General features: G+C 25.4%; 4 protein-coding genes across 20 annotated transcripts; 1 reads left to right on the top strand and 3 right to left on the bottom strand.

Annotated features, from left to right (window-relative positions):
• Window positions 1–137: 137 nt before the first annotated feature.
• LOC107064215 (uncharacterized) lies at window positions 138–3417 on the bottom strand. Of its 3 annotated transcripts, none has more exons than XM_089177977.1 (5): window positions 2839–3417; window positions 2484–2730; window positions 2292–2395; window positions 1877–2199; window positions 138–1120 (listed from the first exon to the last, which is right to left on the bottom strand). In XM_089177977.1, exons 2-5 carry the CDS (start codon window positions 2685–2687, stop codon window positions 864–866), a joined length of 888 nt encoding a protein of 295 aa, XP_089034103.1. In that variant the 5' UTR covers window positions 2688–2730; window positions 2839–3417; the 3' UTR covers window positions 138–863. The 3 variants fall into 3 exon arrangements, with proteins under 3 accessions (XP_089034103.1, XP_015172126.2, XP_015172124.2); XM_015316640.2 differs by having other exon boundaries at window positions 138–1324; window positions 2484–2719; XM_015316638.2 differs by having other exon boundaries at window positions 138–1324; window positions 2839–3416.
• A 622-nt stretch (window positions 3418–4039) lies between these two features.
• On the top strand, window positions 4040–6685 carry LOC107064105 (putative protein phosphatase 2C T23F11.1). 3 transcript variants are annotated; one of them, XM_089177974.1, is made up of 6 exons: window positions 4046–4143; window positions 4280–4333; window positions 4439–4726; window positions 4887–5092; window positions 5179–5404; window positions 5476–6685. In XM_089177974.1, exons 3-6 carry the CDS (start codon window positions 4540–4542, stop codon window positions 5802–5804), a joined length of 948 nt encoding a protein of 315 aa, XP_089034100.1. In that variant the 5' UTR covers window positions 4046–4143; window positions 4280–4333; window positions 4439–4539; the 3' UTR covers window positions 5805–6685. The 3 variants fall into 3 exon arrangements, with proteins under 3 accessions (XP_089034101.1, XP_089034100.1, XP_015171924.1); XM_089177975.1 differs by lacking the exon at window positions 4280–4333 and having other exon boundaries at window positions 4040–4143; XM_015316438.2 differs by lacking the exon at window positions 4046–4143 and having other exon boundaries at window positions 4151–4333.
• Window positions 6092–6965, bottom strand: LOC107064106 (uncharacterized). Its single transcript, XM_015316440.2, has 2 exons — window positions 6691–6965; window positions 6092–6608 (listed from the first exon to the last, which is right to left on the bottom strand). Exons 1-2 carry the CDS (start codon window positions 6819–6821, stop codon window positions 6401–6403), a joined length of 339 nt encoding a protein of 112 aa, XP_015171926.2. The 5' UTR covers window positions 6822–6965; the 3' UTR covers window positions 6092–6400.
• A 774-nt stretch (window positions 6966–7739) lies between these two features.
• LOC107064103 (uncharacterized) lies at window positions 7740–17414 on the bottom strand. 13 transcript variants are annotated; one of them, XM_089177970.1, is made up of 11 exons: window positions 17256–17402; window positions 16996–17053; window positions 16675–16859; window positions 10915–11070; window positions 10034–10256; window positions 9506–9642; window positions 9190–9411; window positions 8842–9024; window positions 8616–8735; window positions 8214–8388; window positions 7740–8062 (listed from the first exon to the last, which is right to left on the bottom strand). In XM_089177970.1, exons 4-11 carry the CDS (start codon window positions 11041–11043, stop codon window positions 8019–8021), a joined length of 1233 nt encoding a protein of 410 aa, XP_089034096.1. In that variant the 5' UTR covers window positions 11044–11070; window positions 16675–16859; window positions 16996–17053; window positions 17256–17402; the 3' UTR covers window positions 7740–8018. The 13 variants fall into 13 exon arrangements, with proteins under 13 accessions (XP_089034096.1, XP_015171918.2, XP_089034095.1 ...); XM_015316432.2 differs by lacking the exons at window positions 16675–16859; window positions 16996–17053; window positions 17256–17402 and adding exons at window positions 13526–13868; window positions 14572–14658; XM_089177969.1 differs by lacking the exons at window positions 16675–16859; window positions 16996–17053; window positions 17256–17402 and adding exons at window positions 13526–14079; window positions 14483–14635.
• Between the last annotated feature and the right edge of the window lie 150 nt (window positions 17415–17564).

Here is a 17564-nt window from a genome sequence, read left to right as displayed (position 1 = left end):
TAATTCCATTGAAGAAGATTTGTTTGAATATAACTTGTATCCCACATCAACGAAATAATTGACTATTATCTGCAATATCCGTATCTTAATAGATGGCACTTTATTCTTTACTTATATAATATTTGAATTGATAATCATTTCATATATAGTTTTGTTTATTCAAACTGATAATATCAAAAGATTTATTACAATAATAATAATAATAAAAAAAAAAATGATTATAAAAAATCGTTAAAAAATTATACCTTGTTTAATTAGTAATAAATTACTTATCCGATATTTCAACATTTTTATCTTATTACAACTTTATTATTACTTTCAGAATAAAAAGATACACTTTCATAAAAATTCAGTTAAATGATTTATTTTTAAACTGGATACGATTCCAATAAGTGATATATATATACATGCAAGTGATATATGATATGCATATGATACAAGTGATGTAGTACTGTATATAGTATTACAATAGTATAGTATATTAGTACTATAATACTATATAGTACTATATATAGTACTTAATATACTATTAGTACTATAATACTATATATAGTATATATATAAAGTAGATAATATATATACATATATATATTTTTACATCAGCGAGTTAAATAATCAGTCTTTAAAAACTCATACATTTGGTGATTTATATATAATAAAAAAATATACAATTTAAGCAATAAATATTCTTGACTCACAAAATAGTATGATAATTTGTAAAACATTCGTCAAAAAAAAAAAAAACCAAAAAAAATTAAAAAGGGTCATTTAACTCGTCATAGTAATTTTAGTGTTAATATAATAAATAATGTATATACTAAAATGTATAATATCTTTGTTTATTATCATATATTATTTTCTTGCTAAGATACGTCTTGACTTTGGTCATTTGTATAGGAATCCTGTGTAATTATTAATTCTATATTAGTTTCTCTTTTCAAGAGTTCTGCATCTCTCTTTTGATCAAATTGTAATCCAGACAGAACTGTTACCATACTCCTTCTGGGAATGCCAGCATCTTTTCTTATTTTACGTTGTTTAGTTATTTTTCTCTTAACTTTCTTTTTACTGTTTGTATGAATTTGTATATGTTGTATTAATTTTGATTTAGCCGATAATTCTGTATTACATATATCGCAGATAAATTTTTTATTCAGATGATAATAATTAATGTGATTTGTCAAATTAGATTTATAAAAATATGATTTTTCACAATTTTCATATGGACATGGTATAACACATCTAGTTTCATTATGAGTTTTTAAATGATTCTTTAAGTAATTTCCATTTGCAAATACTTTTTTACATTGATAACATTTGAAATCTGAAAAAAAAAAAAAATAAAAAAATAAAAAAATAAAAAAATAAAAAAATTTACATTAATCGTAAGTAGAATAAATAATCTATCAAAAAATTTATATATATATATATATATATATGTATATGCAATGTTTAATTGAAATAAGAAATATTCTATAAACCAGAAAATGGTGAGAATTAAGCAAATATTGCAAGTGTCTTATTATACGAAAATTCCTTAATCCAAACAGTTATGTCTCGTAATTAAAATTAAGATACTGTAAGTTCTATTACATTTATTTTTTATTAAAGTATATGCTGCATATGTATATGAAAACTTCTTTGTTGTTATTACTTTCTCTTTTACGGATTTAAGGAACTTTTCTACACAACCTTTTCATAGAGGTTGTTGTCTTAACGCCTCTGTGAAGTCAACAGCACACAGTGTTCCGAAGTGGTCACACCCATCCAAGTACTAACCATGCCCATCGTTGTTTAACTTTAGTAGCTATTCGAGAACTAGTTTTTTCAACGAGGCAAGGCCGTTGACTGCTTTCTATTACAAAATAGTATTTACCTTTAATATGGTGCGCTTTTTTATGTTTAACAAGTAAAATCCATTTAGTAAAAACTTCACTGCATAGTGGACAAGGATAACTTTTATTTCCTTTTTTGTGTAATTCTTCATGACGCTTTAAATAGTTCATAGTTGTAAGTTTTTTATCGCACTGACTGCAGTTGTACATAACATTATTATGTAGAGCAATATGCCGAATCAATTGACGTTTTTTAATAAATTTTTCATTGCATTCATTACATGTTAAAACATTATCATGCACACGTGCATAATGACGTTTTAGATTATAATAATTACTTAATGTTAGAGAACACTTGCTACATCTAAAAATAACAAAATTATATTAAGAAAAATATAATAATCATTTTATATATATATATATATATATACATTATTATTTAAGAAAGATACTTACTCTAATCTTTTTTTTGTAAGATTATGAGTTTCTATATGTCTTCTTAAATGACTGGAATTAGTATAAGCTTTGGTGCATTCAGGAAAATAACATTTGTAAGGCCTCTAAAATATATATATATATAACAAAAATTAAAACTTTTTAATTATTATATTTTATACTAAACTAAAATATATATTTTAAAAATAATACCTCTCCTGTATGCAATCTTATGTGTCTGTCTAATCGAGATTGTTTAAAATATGCTAGATTACATCCCTCATAGTTACATATATATTTTCTTTCACTATTTTTACTATTAGTCGAAATATTTTCAATATTATTTATTTGAGATGTAGTATCATTTAATGTTTTATCAGAAAGATTTTCAGTACTTTGTTCTTTATCTGAACCCATTTTATATACCGGTGACTTTCACATGTGAATTTCTGTAACTTTCCTATTTTTAATTTAAATACAGTATCTATTTATATAATATTCTGTATAATTTATTAAGATTTTTATAGAAAAATAAATAAAGAGAAAATATTTCACATTATATACTTACGTTTTAGACAGTAATATTTTTAAATAATTTAATTATGTCGAAAGTACATGTCATATGATATAAAAATTAAGGTTAACTTTTCGAATTGAAAAATTCATTGGGATTAATTTCTGAAAATATTCTATTTTACAATAGTTAAATTTTATCTATCGAATTAATTTCTTTTCACTTATATTTTAATAAAAAAAAATTGTTTTATTATTATAACTGAATTATCATTATATATCTTTGATAGAACTAAAATAAATATTTAAGAGAGTAGTCCAGTGATCCTAGAGACTTTAACTTGTCTGCTCGACACAGGGCCGTCAAATTATCGTACACTTAGAAAAAAAATTTGAAATCTTTTGAATTCTGGATTTGACACTTCTGATTGTCACATTTGTAGAATTTTTTAGATTTTCAAATCTGCAAAAAGAGTAAAAGTTCCAACTTTTACAAACTTAATGATCTTTTTTTTTTTTTTAGGTCCTCAGGTCTTTTTTCCTCTCTTTCTTTTTTTCTAATTCTATTTTTCAGGTTTTCCCTAACTTTTTATTGATTTCCAAGCTATTTTGAATTGTTACCTGGCTCTAGTCACAAAAAAAAATATATCTAGTCACGATAACAAATATTACAAACTGTGTACGCTAGGGTGCGCTGCAACCGACAACCGAATAGGAATCCTATAGGAGGGATGCGCCATGTACATTGCTGGGGGACCGAAACTCGATATAAAACTATCGAACTTTCGAGTATAACTATGACCATGTACCACATTGAGAAATAAAAATATGTTAAAATAAATCTATTATTTAATTGTTTTATATATTTGTCTTATTATTATTATTATTATTAATATAATATATACAGTAGATAATTATATTTATCAAAATTGTATAAATTCCTACAAATTGTTTTCAAATTTCAAAATACTGTAATGCCTTTTATCAAATCAAACTTAATTAAGTCTTTCTTATTGAATTTATAATAATTTTTTCGTATAACCTATTCTATTTTAATATAAATTTTTAATTATCATTAAATATAGTTCATTTTTTTCTGTATTTGATGCAATTCATTATTTCATAATTATTTCAATGTTTGAATCATTCGCGCGCAAAATCGAGTTCCGGTCCCCCAGCAATGTACATTGCGCATCCCTCCTATAAGATCCCTAGATCGTACAATGCTTCAAATTATGTGACACGTACGATAATTATCGTACGAGTGGCATCATCTCAGAGTACATAACCTCACTGAACGAAAAGGATCACTCACTCACGATACGCTAGTCGTATTTCGTTATTTCGTTACCAAACTGATGTAAGTTAATTAATCATATAAATCGATCATTTGTTTTTTATAATTATTAAAAATATGACAAATAAAAAGAGGTAATATTTCATATATTATATCGTAAGTGTGAATACAAAATATTAGAAATTATATTTTCATTCAGACTTTTCAAGAAGAGGTTAAGTTTACAGCGTAAATTAAAACTATGCATGAAAAGGTAAAAAATATTAAAAAGTAATTTTTTCAATTACAACATATCACGAAGATATTTTAATTTAAATTGTGTTATTGATGGTACATTGTGCATACGATATTATTTCAGTATTACAATTATTTAACTATTTTAAATAATTATCAAAAGTATCATATCATATTTTTAAATATGATCTAAATAAACTAATAGTGGTGAATAAAAAAAATACAATGGGTAGAACTTTACTTCAACCAGTGACAACTAAAAAATCAGAATCTTGTCAAAATTACAATTACTATGTGGGTAGTTCTTGTATGCAAGGATGGCGGATTAAAATGGAAGATTGTCATGTACATATCCTCTCTCTTCCAGATGACCCAGACACAGCTTTTTTTGCAGTATACGATGGTCATGGAGGTAATAATATTATTTTATTTTACTTAAGTGACATAGAATAAATAAACGTATAGATTTAGGTACATATATCAAGTAATTAATATATTAAATTCAAATTTAATTATAATATATTTGTAGAAAGATATAAACAATTATTTACATTCAAATTTAAAACTGATAGGTACAACGGTTGCTAAAAGTGCTGAAAAGTACCTTCATGAACTCATCGTCAAGCGATGTGAGTATAAGGCAGGAAATATTGTCCTGGGTATACAAAACGGTTTCTTACAATTAGATAATGAAATGAAAATCAATTATGTATTTAATGAATTTTTATCAGGAAGTACTGTTATCGCACTGCTTATCAAAGACAATATTTTATATTGTGTAAGTTATTATAGTTAACGAACCATTTTCAATATATATTTATCTAATTCTTCAATTCACACATAAACATTTTGTATTCTGTTTAGGCTAATGCAGGCGATAGCAGAGCAGTGGCAAGCATTAACGGAAAGGTAATTGCACTTAGTCAAGATCATAAACCTACATTAGAAGACGAACGTAAAAGAATTGAGAATGCAGGTGGTTGCATCAAATTCAACCGTGTTAACGGTAGCCTTGCTTTATCCCGTGCTCTTGGAGACTTCAAGTTTAAAAATAACTGGTACTTGCCAGCAAAAGATCAGATGGTAACAGGTAAGAAATATTATAAATAATTGTAATAATACAAGTAAAGTATATTTAAATGTATAAAATATGTTTCCTAGCTCTTCCTGAAGTTAAACAATTTCTTTTAACGGAAGAGTGGGAATTTGTTGTCTTAGCATGTGATGGAATTTGGGAAGTAATGACGAACGAGGAAGTAGTCAATTTTATAAAGTCTCGCTTAACGTCGTCAACAGTTGTAGAAAATGAAATGGAAGGTGTTATGAATCCTAAAGAAATATGCGAGGAATTAATTAATTGCTGTCTTGCACCAGATATCTCAAGGGGTGCTGGATGCGATAATATGACAGTTATATTAGTGTGCTTTCTTCATGGGAAATCATATGCACATCTTATTTCACGCTGTCAAAAATCTAGTACAAATTCTTAGTCATTTATAGATTGATTTATTGATATTTCTTCCTTTTCTTTATATTTCTCCCTGTAACAAACGTTATTTTTTTAAACTATCGTCACTATCATCATTATCATATGACACAATTTCTTTATATGACAACATAAGTGTATATTAAGGAGGTATTGATGTTACGAAATGAGGATGAAAAAACGAAAAGGTCGAATGATTAAGTATTACATTTGTTTTTCTTGTGAAAAACTTATAGGCTACTATTGTAGCTATGCTAATAGATCTAATTAAATAACTATGAACTTTACTAATTGATTTTATAAGAATATTATTTTTGATTTTATTAAAATTAATTGAATGTCTTGAAATTATGCTTTCCGTTTGTAAACATATGAATTTCATTATGTACACAATTATGGATTCTTCAGGCCATAACTTTGGAAAACAGGCAGGCCGTACAATAGCTCAATTATAAGCTTATATATACAATCTAAAAAATAGACAAGAAATATTTTAATATAATTTGAATAACAATCACAATAAAAGACTGTAAGATTTTTATATTTAAAGTCCATAAAAGTCTTGTATAGTAGATAGAAACTGCTGCATTTGCAAGAGAATTAAGTCTTCCTGCAATTATTTATTTCTTGATGTACACTTTTGCGTACATCGTCGTTCAAATCAATTACACCAGCATATCCTCCGCGAAAACGAGCTGATAAAGAAGCAGTAGAAGAAGTCAATGGAAGAATCTCCTGTGCCAAAATAATCAGCCAATGATATACTGAATGAACCTTCAAAGCGGTGAAAGTTACTTTTGCGTTCCCACTATGAACAAGTAAAAATTATAATAGATAAAATGTAATAGATTACTATTTTTAATATAATAAACGTTTATATTTTTACTTACTGAGTCATCCTAATTACTGTGTATTGAAGATATTGATCAGAATTAATAGTTTTAGCGCTGCCAAATTTATTTTGAGCTTCTCCTTCATCTGATGTTTTATTATCACTTTGACTATTATTTTGACGACTCATGAGGCTGGATTGAAAATGTACACATGAGAGTTCAATTATTTATATTACTTTAACGTTCAAGTTTTTATTAATCCTTTTTAGTAGTATTGGTATATTTTCTATAAATGTGTTGTTTAATTCATTCATTAATTTGTATAGTAATAGTCAATTAAATGAATTTATTTCTTAAATGTTTACTTTTTTTTATGACTTATTTGGCATAAAAAAATATTGATTGAAATCATAATTTTGATCATAATATTATAATTAAAACGACATAATAATTAATAATAAATTAATAGTCTAATAGAAATATATATGGCAAAAACGATTGAATTAAAAGTAATGATGATAAGATAAAAGATTTTACTGTATGAAGTTTTGATATACAATATGAGATTTCAATTATATTTTGAGCTAACCGCGCATATATTATTAACATTAATACGTATTAATACGTACACATGTACGTAACTTTGATTATCTCTATATGACCATATTTCACATAGATTGTCGTAAAAAATAGCACTCATTATGCCTATTTATAAACTTAATTACTTATAAACAATACTATTCTATATATTATTATTATGAAAAATAAACGTTCCTTCTTAGAAACATGAAGGAATTAATTAGACTTTTTGATGGAAAAGTATCATTTGAAAAGTGATTATTAAAACAAATAATTTGTAAATAATTTAAAAAAAAAAAAAAAGAAATCTAAATGAATATATACGAATCATTGTATTGTATAATGTCTAACAAATATTACGTTTGTAGAAATTTATAATTAAGGGTAGATAATGTTTTGATTAAAATGTCGATTTTGTACTTTGTAAGTATTTCCAAATGTTTATACTTTCAATGTATCAGAATTTTTATATCATAATTGTACAAATTATTGCTTGGTATAGATAATTTCTACAAGATCATAGACAGTTTCAGTCACAGATGTTCATTTAATTGTATCAATTCATTATTTTTTCATTACACACTTCAATATATAACATCCTTTTCTTTAAGATGGCATACGTGACTCAAAGTTTAAATATGTAATTCCTGCTAAATAGATAGTTTAATAAACTTTCCTATCTTATTAGTATTTACAGTTACACATCTCTTTTACGTTACCTACAGACTGTTTATCAAACGTGCAGGAGCTAGACTTTTGAAAATCACAATTTTGGAAATATTATTCATATTCTACTTATATTAATCTTATATTAAAGTGTTTGTGCTTATCCTCTGAACGTTTTGACTTCCTGAAAAAAAAAAAAAACAACAAATTTATTTGATGATATTTTCATAACGTCCAATAACAATACACGAAGTGTTCTATAAGGTATTTGTTCAAATGAACTAATTTTAAGAATATTACATTTAATTACATTTATCGTATATGTAAATATATACCTTCTTCATTGGTCATTTCTTTCGTGTCTTGTTCGTTTACAGTTCTTCTTTCATTTTTCATTTCCGTTATTGCATTTAACATAGCAGTAGTTGAATTTTTAACAGCAATATAAGATTGCTCCAAACGTTTTAGTTTATCGTTTAATTCTATACTGGCTGCATGGATTTGTTTCACCTATAATCATTATTAATATTGAAATATATTAATCGATATTTAATGACAATAACAATTTTTGATTTTATTGAGAAAATAATGTAACGATTCGTGAAAAACGTTAGGCCGTTGGACTGACTGAACCGGATTTATCATTTTTGTTTGTTTGTTTGTTCCTCTAGAGACCATTTTCTCACGAATGTCTATTTTATTTGAAATAGAAGTGATCTTTTCTCACAATAATATACCTGCTCTGTCAATGATGGTAATGTAGTTATTTGTTCAGATATTTTTGCATATTCTCCTTGCAAAGATATAACCTTTGTACTAACATTTTGAGTTGTATCCAAAAGGGAATTCAATATTTTCTAAAATAATATAACACATTAATAATAAATATATTAACAAATATAATAACGATTAAAAGTAAATATTATTTTTTAATCTAATCGCTATAGTTCATTCTAAGCTTACATGATCTTTTTTCTGATCTTCACTTGTCCATTGAAGAGTTCTTGAAAGGGTTTCATTAACGTGCGTCAAGTTATTTGTTACGTACGATATTGCAGCATTTAATTCTTCGGTTTTCAATTTGGTTTCATTGGTAGTTAAAATCTGAGGCTTTTGCGTTAAATTGGTCAATTCCGAAATAGCGTGCTGTAAAGATGAAATATGAAAATAATAATGGAATATTACTCATATATTATTTTTTAAAAAAAGGTTTGATTTTCTCTATCTTGTCAAAATACAATAGAAAAATACAATAGAAAACAATTGGAAGAATTCTAAATGAATTCAATGCTAGAAATACTATAAATTTACCTGTATATTGGTGATATTTTGTAACACGGTAGTTTGAAAATTTTGTACACGTGTATTAGTTTCTTTCAACTTTGTTACGGTCGAATCCAAATCGCTTATTTGACTGCCCAACGAAACAACTGTTGTAGAAAGAGCTTTTAAATCTTTAGGAACATTAGCAAGTTCCGGAGCAGCATGCACCCATTCTTGAACTTGATGCAATCCATGTTGTATGTTCGCTAACTGTAACGAATTCTTATTATTAAACATATCAAAAAGGATATAACAATAATCAATAATTATAACAAGTAATAATAAAATGATAAGAGATATTCACCTGAATGGTAACATTACTTATTTGTAGCCTGAGATCTGAGAGATGAGTAAAAATAATTGTTTGATTTTTTTGCAGATTTCTCGACATAGAATGGCATTTTTGCAAAGTATCAGGAACACCCTCATTACCGGCAATTACTGTAATACGATAAACATAAAAGAGCTCGTAATAAATTAATTTAAATGATAAACAACAACAACAACAACAACACAACGCTGTTGTAACTATTACAACTTGAATCATATGATTATTTGACATTATAATGACGATGATTACAAGTTAATCTTTAAAATTTATACAACAGATAAGCATTATTTTCTTCGGTCGTACATAATTTCATTCTGGAACTAATTGTCACATCTTCGCAAAATAATTTCATATGAAAAAGAACAAAGAAAAAAACAAAAAAGAGAAAACATTATAAATAGATGTTTGTATTATATTATAATAGATCTTTAAAATACAAAAACAATCAAAGGAATAATAATAAATAATCAGCATTATTTTTCAAATCCCTCGGAGCAATACCTTGATCCAATTCCGTTCTTAAGGCGCTGAGTTGTTGACGAACGTCAATAAAAAGCCATATTAAGCTAGCAGTAGCTAAAATAGAAGCACACGCCAAAAAGGCACTACAAGCCTTAAGAAATCCCGGACAGGCTTGGCTCCTTCTTCCTCTACATTTGCGACTGCTTCTTGTCGATGTGTTCCAATATTCTGAACGTTCGTCACTGCTATCTGTCAATAATTCCTGGTAAATAAATAATTTCCATATAGTCATTATTAATAGAACATCAAGTCTAATTAAATAATATTAAAACATTTTGTATTACATTAGACAATTATACAAAGAAAAATTTTAATATTGAATAATTAAATATTAAATACTAAAAAGTATTTCCAATAAACAAAATATACCTATATATTATTTAAATATGAGGTATTACAAATTTGGAATAAAAATATACTATATAGTGTTATATATATATATATATATATATATACTTTGATCTAATTGTCATACTAAATATTTTCAATACAAAATATAATAATTTGTGTTAATTATCTAAATATAAAATACTAAAAAAATTATCAATAAAATATACTAATGTTATTCGTTTAAATATGAATTACTACAAATTCCAACATTATTTATTAATAAATCCATTATTACAATACTCCGAAAATACGTTTTCGATATAATACAGTGAAAAAATTGCGATAACTTTCTATTAATATGATATTCTTATAAAACAATTTAATAATTCTGAACAACCCTCGAAACATCACGTGTTTCTATGACACACTATTTTGTTTTATTTCAAACAAAATAAATGAAATAACCGTGTGTTATAAAATAATCGTTTATAATATATGATATTTGTATAATTTAATTAAACAATAAATACCTGAGAACTACGTTTTCCAGAAGTTCTTCTGGAAACAGCATGAGGAGGTGCAAGTGCATCCAATTCCTTACGTTTCTTCATTTTCTTCGTTGGTTGACGAAGCGGAACGGTAACCGCTACTGAGTCCATTTCAAGTAAAACCTCCTCCTTCGTCTCCTTTATTTACATATACTTATTATTCTTAAGGTAAAGTATATATCTTGTTGGGATAATATATATATATGCAATATATTTATATTATGAACATTAAAATTATAATCTTTAAAAACGCTAACAGTTCATGGTGTCTGTTTTTTTCTTTTTTTTTTCATTCATTCATTCATCAGTAATAAATGTCCGATGTATTTCATCGCAAAATTTCTTCGTTTTTAAATAATAATTTAATTGTTCCAAAAAAAGGACATATTTAGTCGAAGATATTATCTATTTTATATAAAATTAAATACATATATATATATAATTTTTTTTCATTTATATAAATAAATATATTTATTTATTGATTTATTTATTCATGTTGTATTTCAAGCGTATGGCAAAAGAATCGTGAAGTTACACGAATTTGAAAGAAATTAATCAAGTCAAGACAATTGATACCGAATAATAAATGAAATTATAAAATAGCCAATTAATCGAAGATAAAAAGAAACATTTTCAACATTTATCTTTCTTCCACGTATATAGAAAGAAAATAAGAAACATTATTATAACAATGCTAACTGAAATAATAATAACTTATGCACACATATGTAAGATCCAACGATAAACGTGATTCATTGTTTAATATATCAATTTAAAATTAATAATATAATATAATAAATATTTATTATAATATTTATATATTATATATATATCTTTATAATATTTAATATATAATTAATATTATATAATTAATTAATTATATAATAATAAAAAAATATCTCATTACGAAATATGTGAAGAACAATATATATATATATATATATATATTTTGTTTTAATGAAATTAATAAAATTAGAACTAGTTTGCGTCAAAGTATATTCGTATTACCTTTCGTTTAACACGAAACAATACTGAAAATGTATATTATACATAGATACAAATTGTTTCGTGGAAATTTACTAATGTGTGTAAGAGGGTATAATTAACGATTAACAATAACAACGATACGGTGCGATTAAACGACGATGCATTTACAAACCGAACATTGTCACAATACTGAAAGACTCTTATCATCAGATTGATAGTCAACAATAACAGAAGGTACGCGCGCTTTGTAGAAGAGCGCGCGAGTGCGCATCTTTTGGCTCACGCGTTATACATTATTCTATACTACTATTGCATACGTGTTCATTTTTCTTACTCTTTTTACAGTTACGTGTGCGTTTTTTTTTTTTTTTTTTTACAAAGTATGTCAATAATTATTGCAAAAATCAAATCATTTTCTATTTCTCATCAAATTTTCATACGAAATTACAAATATGCATGTGAGTATATAGTCCATAAACTATGGATCACTTTTATTTGTATATGTTATTTAAATCAGTATATATATATATATATATAAAATTATTCTGAAGACAGTAATAAATGTTGACTCATTGTGTATTTACTTATAAGGAAAACTTATTACGCACACACATATGAAAAATATAAAAACAATAAATACGACAAATGTCTGTAATCATATAACACGTGAGTATTTTACATTTATGTATGTCTCCTCTGTGTGTAGATGTGCGCGGTACCGTGCAAGTGCACTTGTTCAAGTTTCTCTTCGTGATAATTAACTGATTGCTTTGGTCTCTATCACGAAACCAAAGCCCAGTTGCTTTCCGTTTGTTACGAATGATAAGGAATATCAAATAATTAACCGCATGAGAGTATGAGAAGCTAATGACATTAATAGTAAGCTAATAATATTGTTATTTTTTGTTGGTGTTAAGAAATATATATATTAAATGATGATGACTATATTTCAACATTACCCCACCGGTTTAACGTTTAATTTTAATTAAATACTTTGTTATGAGAATAGAAACATAAGATTATAAGATAATTCCTACGTGAATATATATTATTATTATTATTATTGGACATATATACTACATATTTAAAATCGTTATCTCGTTCAGATATAACGTTATCTCTAATTTTTACTTTAAACGTTCTTTCTCCTGAATGACATATTAATATATGAAATAAATGTAAAAAAAAATGTATTAGTAAAATTTATTATAATATAATTGAACAAAGTTATATCGTCAAATGTTTACGAAATGTTTAAATGTTATTTATCATTAAAGAAAACAGAACCAATGGTCAATTATTTGAAATAATATATATATATATATATATATATATATATATATATATATATATATATATGTTCAATTAAATTTTTATGTGAACACAACAGTTCGTTACTTTTCAAAAATAACTTAAAATTATTTAATAAAACAATAACGAAACCATCAATGGTTTTTATCATTAATTCTATCAATGAAGTAATATGTAATATTTCGATCAAATTTGTATATTTTTAATTATATTTCATCTAAGTTTTTAGTTTCGTTATTTTACTAAATATATAATATATAGGCTACTACGTTGATGTGTGATTATTATGACTTACGTATTTGACATATAAACTGGTGTTAAAGTTTACAACCAAATGTCTATCATATTAGTCATATTATCGTGGAAATTTTTTGTCATGAAAATGAACACGACAAACTAACAATACGTTAGTTAACAGGCAAGCTATTATCTGTATCGCGAAAAACACTTTCGGCACTTGGACACACACGTCTCTCTTTCTTTCTCTCTCTCTCTCTCTCTCTCTCTCTTCCTCAATTAAAAAAACGCATTCGACCTTAACACCATTTGAATTAACGTGATATCTTTTGGTGATATGAAACGGTGGTATCGTTTTCTGTTATCTTTTCAGTCGCGTCTAATGTTAAGCTTCGCCCACGCTAGAAATGAATTATAAAAGTCTTTTCTCATCGATTCGACCTTTGTTGTATACAACTTGTACAAGAGGAAGGAAACACGAATAGAGAGAAAATAAGAAGACGATAAAAAAAGTACGACACACGTAAATCTTACAATTTTAACGTTTATCTTTTTAATACTTTTTTTCTCTTTTATATATATTATTTGTATTCCTCCCTCGTTCTACTTCATCTATTTAAATAAGAAATATCATTCGATATTGACAAAATAAAATTGCACAAATGAACAACAATCCGTGACACACCGTATTTTTCACCTTTGAAAAATTCTGTATAACGATCGATGAATTTTTCAATTAAATATCATATTTAAAATGACGATTACAATGATATATTATTTTATCTTTCATCGTAATCGATCGTAAACTGTAGACGTTCAGGTGAATTTTTTTTTTCACGATAAAGTATTATTATCTTTATTCTTTCATGACAGTAAAAAAAAAAAAAAAAGGTTGACTTTTGTGTTTGAACAGTGAAAGATTTACGCGTGTTAAATAAGTAAGTGAATTTAGGCCTTGTTATATAAATCATTGAAAGGTGAAAATATTAAAACGACAATGCGAAAACGTACGAACAATTTTTGAGGAGGCCACAATATTATATCGACACATATACACGCGTCCAAACACACACACACACACACACACACATCACATACACACACGTTTTAACAGAATGTACGGGACTCGCCCGCCACTCGTCGTCGTCGTCGTCGTCGTCGTCGTCTCGTCGTCTCTGATATCGACTGACGAAGGGGTTGCTTTCGCACGAGAACCACAACTTTACTTCTACCGCTAGGGGTTGCTTCGTACGGTAAAAAAAACTTATTCCTATTATTATTATTATTCTTTATACAAATGAAAATTGTTAACAGTAAAACTATCGATAGTTTATGTATTATTATTTATACTCTATTCTAACAAATAACTTATTTTTAACAAAATGTATATTTTTTTTTTTTATAATAGTTTGCAGATTATAATTAATTCGATATTCACCAGTTTTTTTTTTTTTTTTAAAAGATAAATAATAATATTTAAATATTAATAAAATGCTATCTATAATTAATGTAATATTGAGCGAAGAAATGAAAAAAATTGATTGTTAATTTGACTAACTTTTAACTGTAATATTTCCAATTGTTTATGTGTAATATCAAATAATTAATATAATATTATTTATTTATCATTAACAAATTAAATGTCAAATATTTCTAACGAAATTTGTAATGTATCTAATTTAATGATCATCATAATTAGTTTGATATATATTTAATCGATTAGATAATAAATAAAATAATTTTTAAAATAATATAATATAATAATATTTATAATTATAATTATTGTAAAGTTCAATGAAGATAGATGTTATCATTAAAGAATTTTTAATTCAAATATTTTTAATTAGTCATTTGTATTAACAGGAGTTGATCAAATGATCCCTGCTGTCTTCAAAAAGTTATATATTTTATGATGTATGCATAGAAAAAAAAATCTATCTATAATGCAATAAGAATTGTTGACTTATCAAATAACACTATAACTTGTAAGAAATTCTGTTAAAAATTTGAAAACTGATCATGGTACATTTATTGTTAATAATAACGCAGAAAATACATTTTTATAATAATCTTTTAACGCACGTAATAATAGAGTAAACTTGAACAATGTTGTATTAGTATAAACAAATTATTCTTTTAATATTGACATAATTTAATTAATAACATAATTTAAATTTATTATATATTATTACATTTAATATATAATTTATTTATATTGTATAATTCAATATAAATTTTATATAACTTAATTTTTTTTTCTTTTAATATTTTATATGCTTGAAATAAACACGTATAAAATGAATGATATTTATTTGAATTTTTATTTGTGTTTTTTATTTGCGAATGAAAAAATTAACAATTAACATACCATGGCTAGTAGAATCATTAAATGAAAATTCTACATTGAATGTTATTACTTTTCTTTTTTTTCTTCTTCTGTTTTCATTTAACTTTACAACAACCATATAACAATAAATATTATTTTTATTATTTGAGAAATTTTCCTATAACATTTTTACAACACAATTCTATCATTTTTCCATAGAAACTATCTTATCACCTCTCTGGAGTAAACAGCATAAAGTGTTCCAAAAAAGTCATCTATCCAAGTACTAATCATGCTCATCGTAACTTTAATGATTCTACAAGAACTAACTTTGTATTATTGTTGTATTGTATTATTAATTACAAATTATTTTACTTATTCAATATTAAAACATTTAACTTTTATTCAAACTGATTTGTCGTTCTATCAGTTACAGAGTCGAGTAGAGTCGCGCGATAGGTTTAATATTAATATTAATATTACTCGTTAGCACTTAAAATTGTTTTTTTTTTTTTTTTTTTTTTTTTGATAACCATCTATTATCTTACATTTACAGTTAAATAGATAACACTTATTTAAAAAAAGATTAATCTTATACATTTGTCAAAAGTATACCTAAGTTTAGTATGATACCTTTTTAACTGTAATATTATGAACTAAAAATTATTCACACATTGAAATGTTTGCAAAATCATTTTCATTTAATTCAAAACAAATCATTCATTAATCAGTTCACTACAATTAGTTCCAGAATGTTTTATTTGATTACTAAATTAATTAATGTTTACATATTTATTCTAACAAACATGCTATACGTATTCAGACGGAAACGTATTAACAAATGTTGTCAAAGTTATTTTAAATGTTTAAATATAACTTACCTAAGTTTATCGATGTATGCATCCTTTCGATTTCTCCATATAAAATTGCAGCTAGCCAGGACAAAGCTATCAACCAAAATGTTATTAATAATGCAATTATCCATAACAATATAACCCTTATAGGTTTCTTGCAACCACATGTGCTATTGCTTTGAACTTTAACAGTACTTCCTTGTCTATATCTTCTACAACATAAACAATATCTTTATAGCAAATAATATATATGGGAATAATGTAAGCAATAATTTATGTAAATATACTTATACTAAGAAAAGTAATAATAATTGACTAAGTATCAGTATTGTCATTTATTATTCTCACCGCTTAAATTGTTTTTTTCTTGGTGTTAGTTTTAAATCTGCTTCGTCCGTATCTGTTTCTGAAGGGAAGTCGAGTAAGTTAACAGTTTCCTTGTTTCCTAGCATAGCCTCTTTCTTGTTATTTAAAAGGTTCATTATTGAATTTGATATTAAATTAATAATTGAATGCACATCTTTACAATAATAATATACCGTAAAATAAGCCTTTATGATATGCAAATATTTAATATTATACGTTTCAAAATTAATAAATATAACTACCTTTATATTATATATATACCTTCAAAAAGGTTTATTATAATTTATATCTATTATTAGTGAAATCTTAACGGAATTAAATTAAGAATACATTAATATACTTTTAGCATACACCTATTTTGACACACAAAGAAGTTGAGTAACCATTATTCGTCTATATAGTGCCATCTGTTAATGAAAATAAGTATTACATTTTTTTTAATGTTTTACTTATCTTACATCGGTAAAATATAAGTGTATTCTTTGATCGAATTGAAATTACTCACATTTTACAATTGTCGGTAAAAACTGCACGGTCAACTTATCGGTCAA

Source organism: Polistes dominula, unplaced genomic scaffold (genome assembly GCF_049000335.1).
Source record: "Polistes dominula isolate Pdom_NZ unplaced genomic scaffold, Pdom_raw_medaka contig_77, whole genome shotgun sequence".
In the NCBI taxonomy this organism is placed as follows: Eukaryota; Metazoa; Arthropoda; class Insecta; order Hymenoptera; family Vespidae; genus Polistes; species Polistes dominula.
This window is presented reverse-complemented; position numbering and strand designations above follow the sequence as displayed.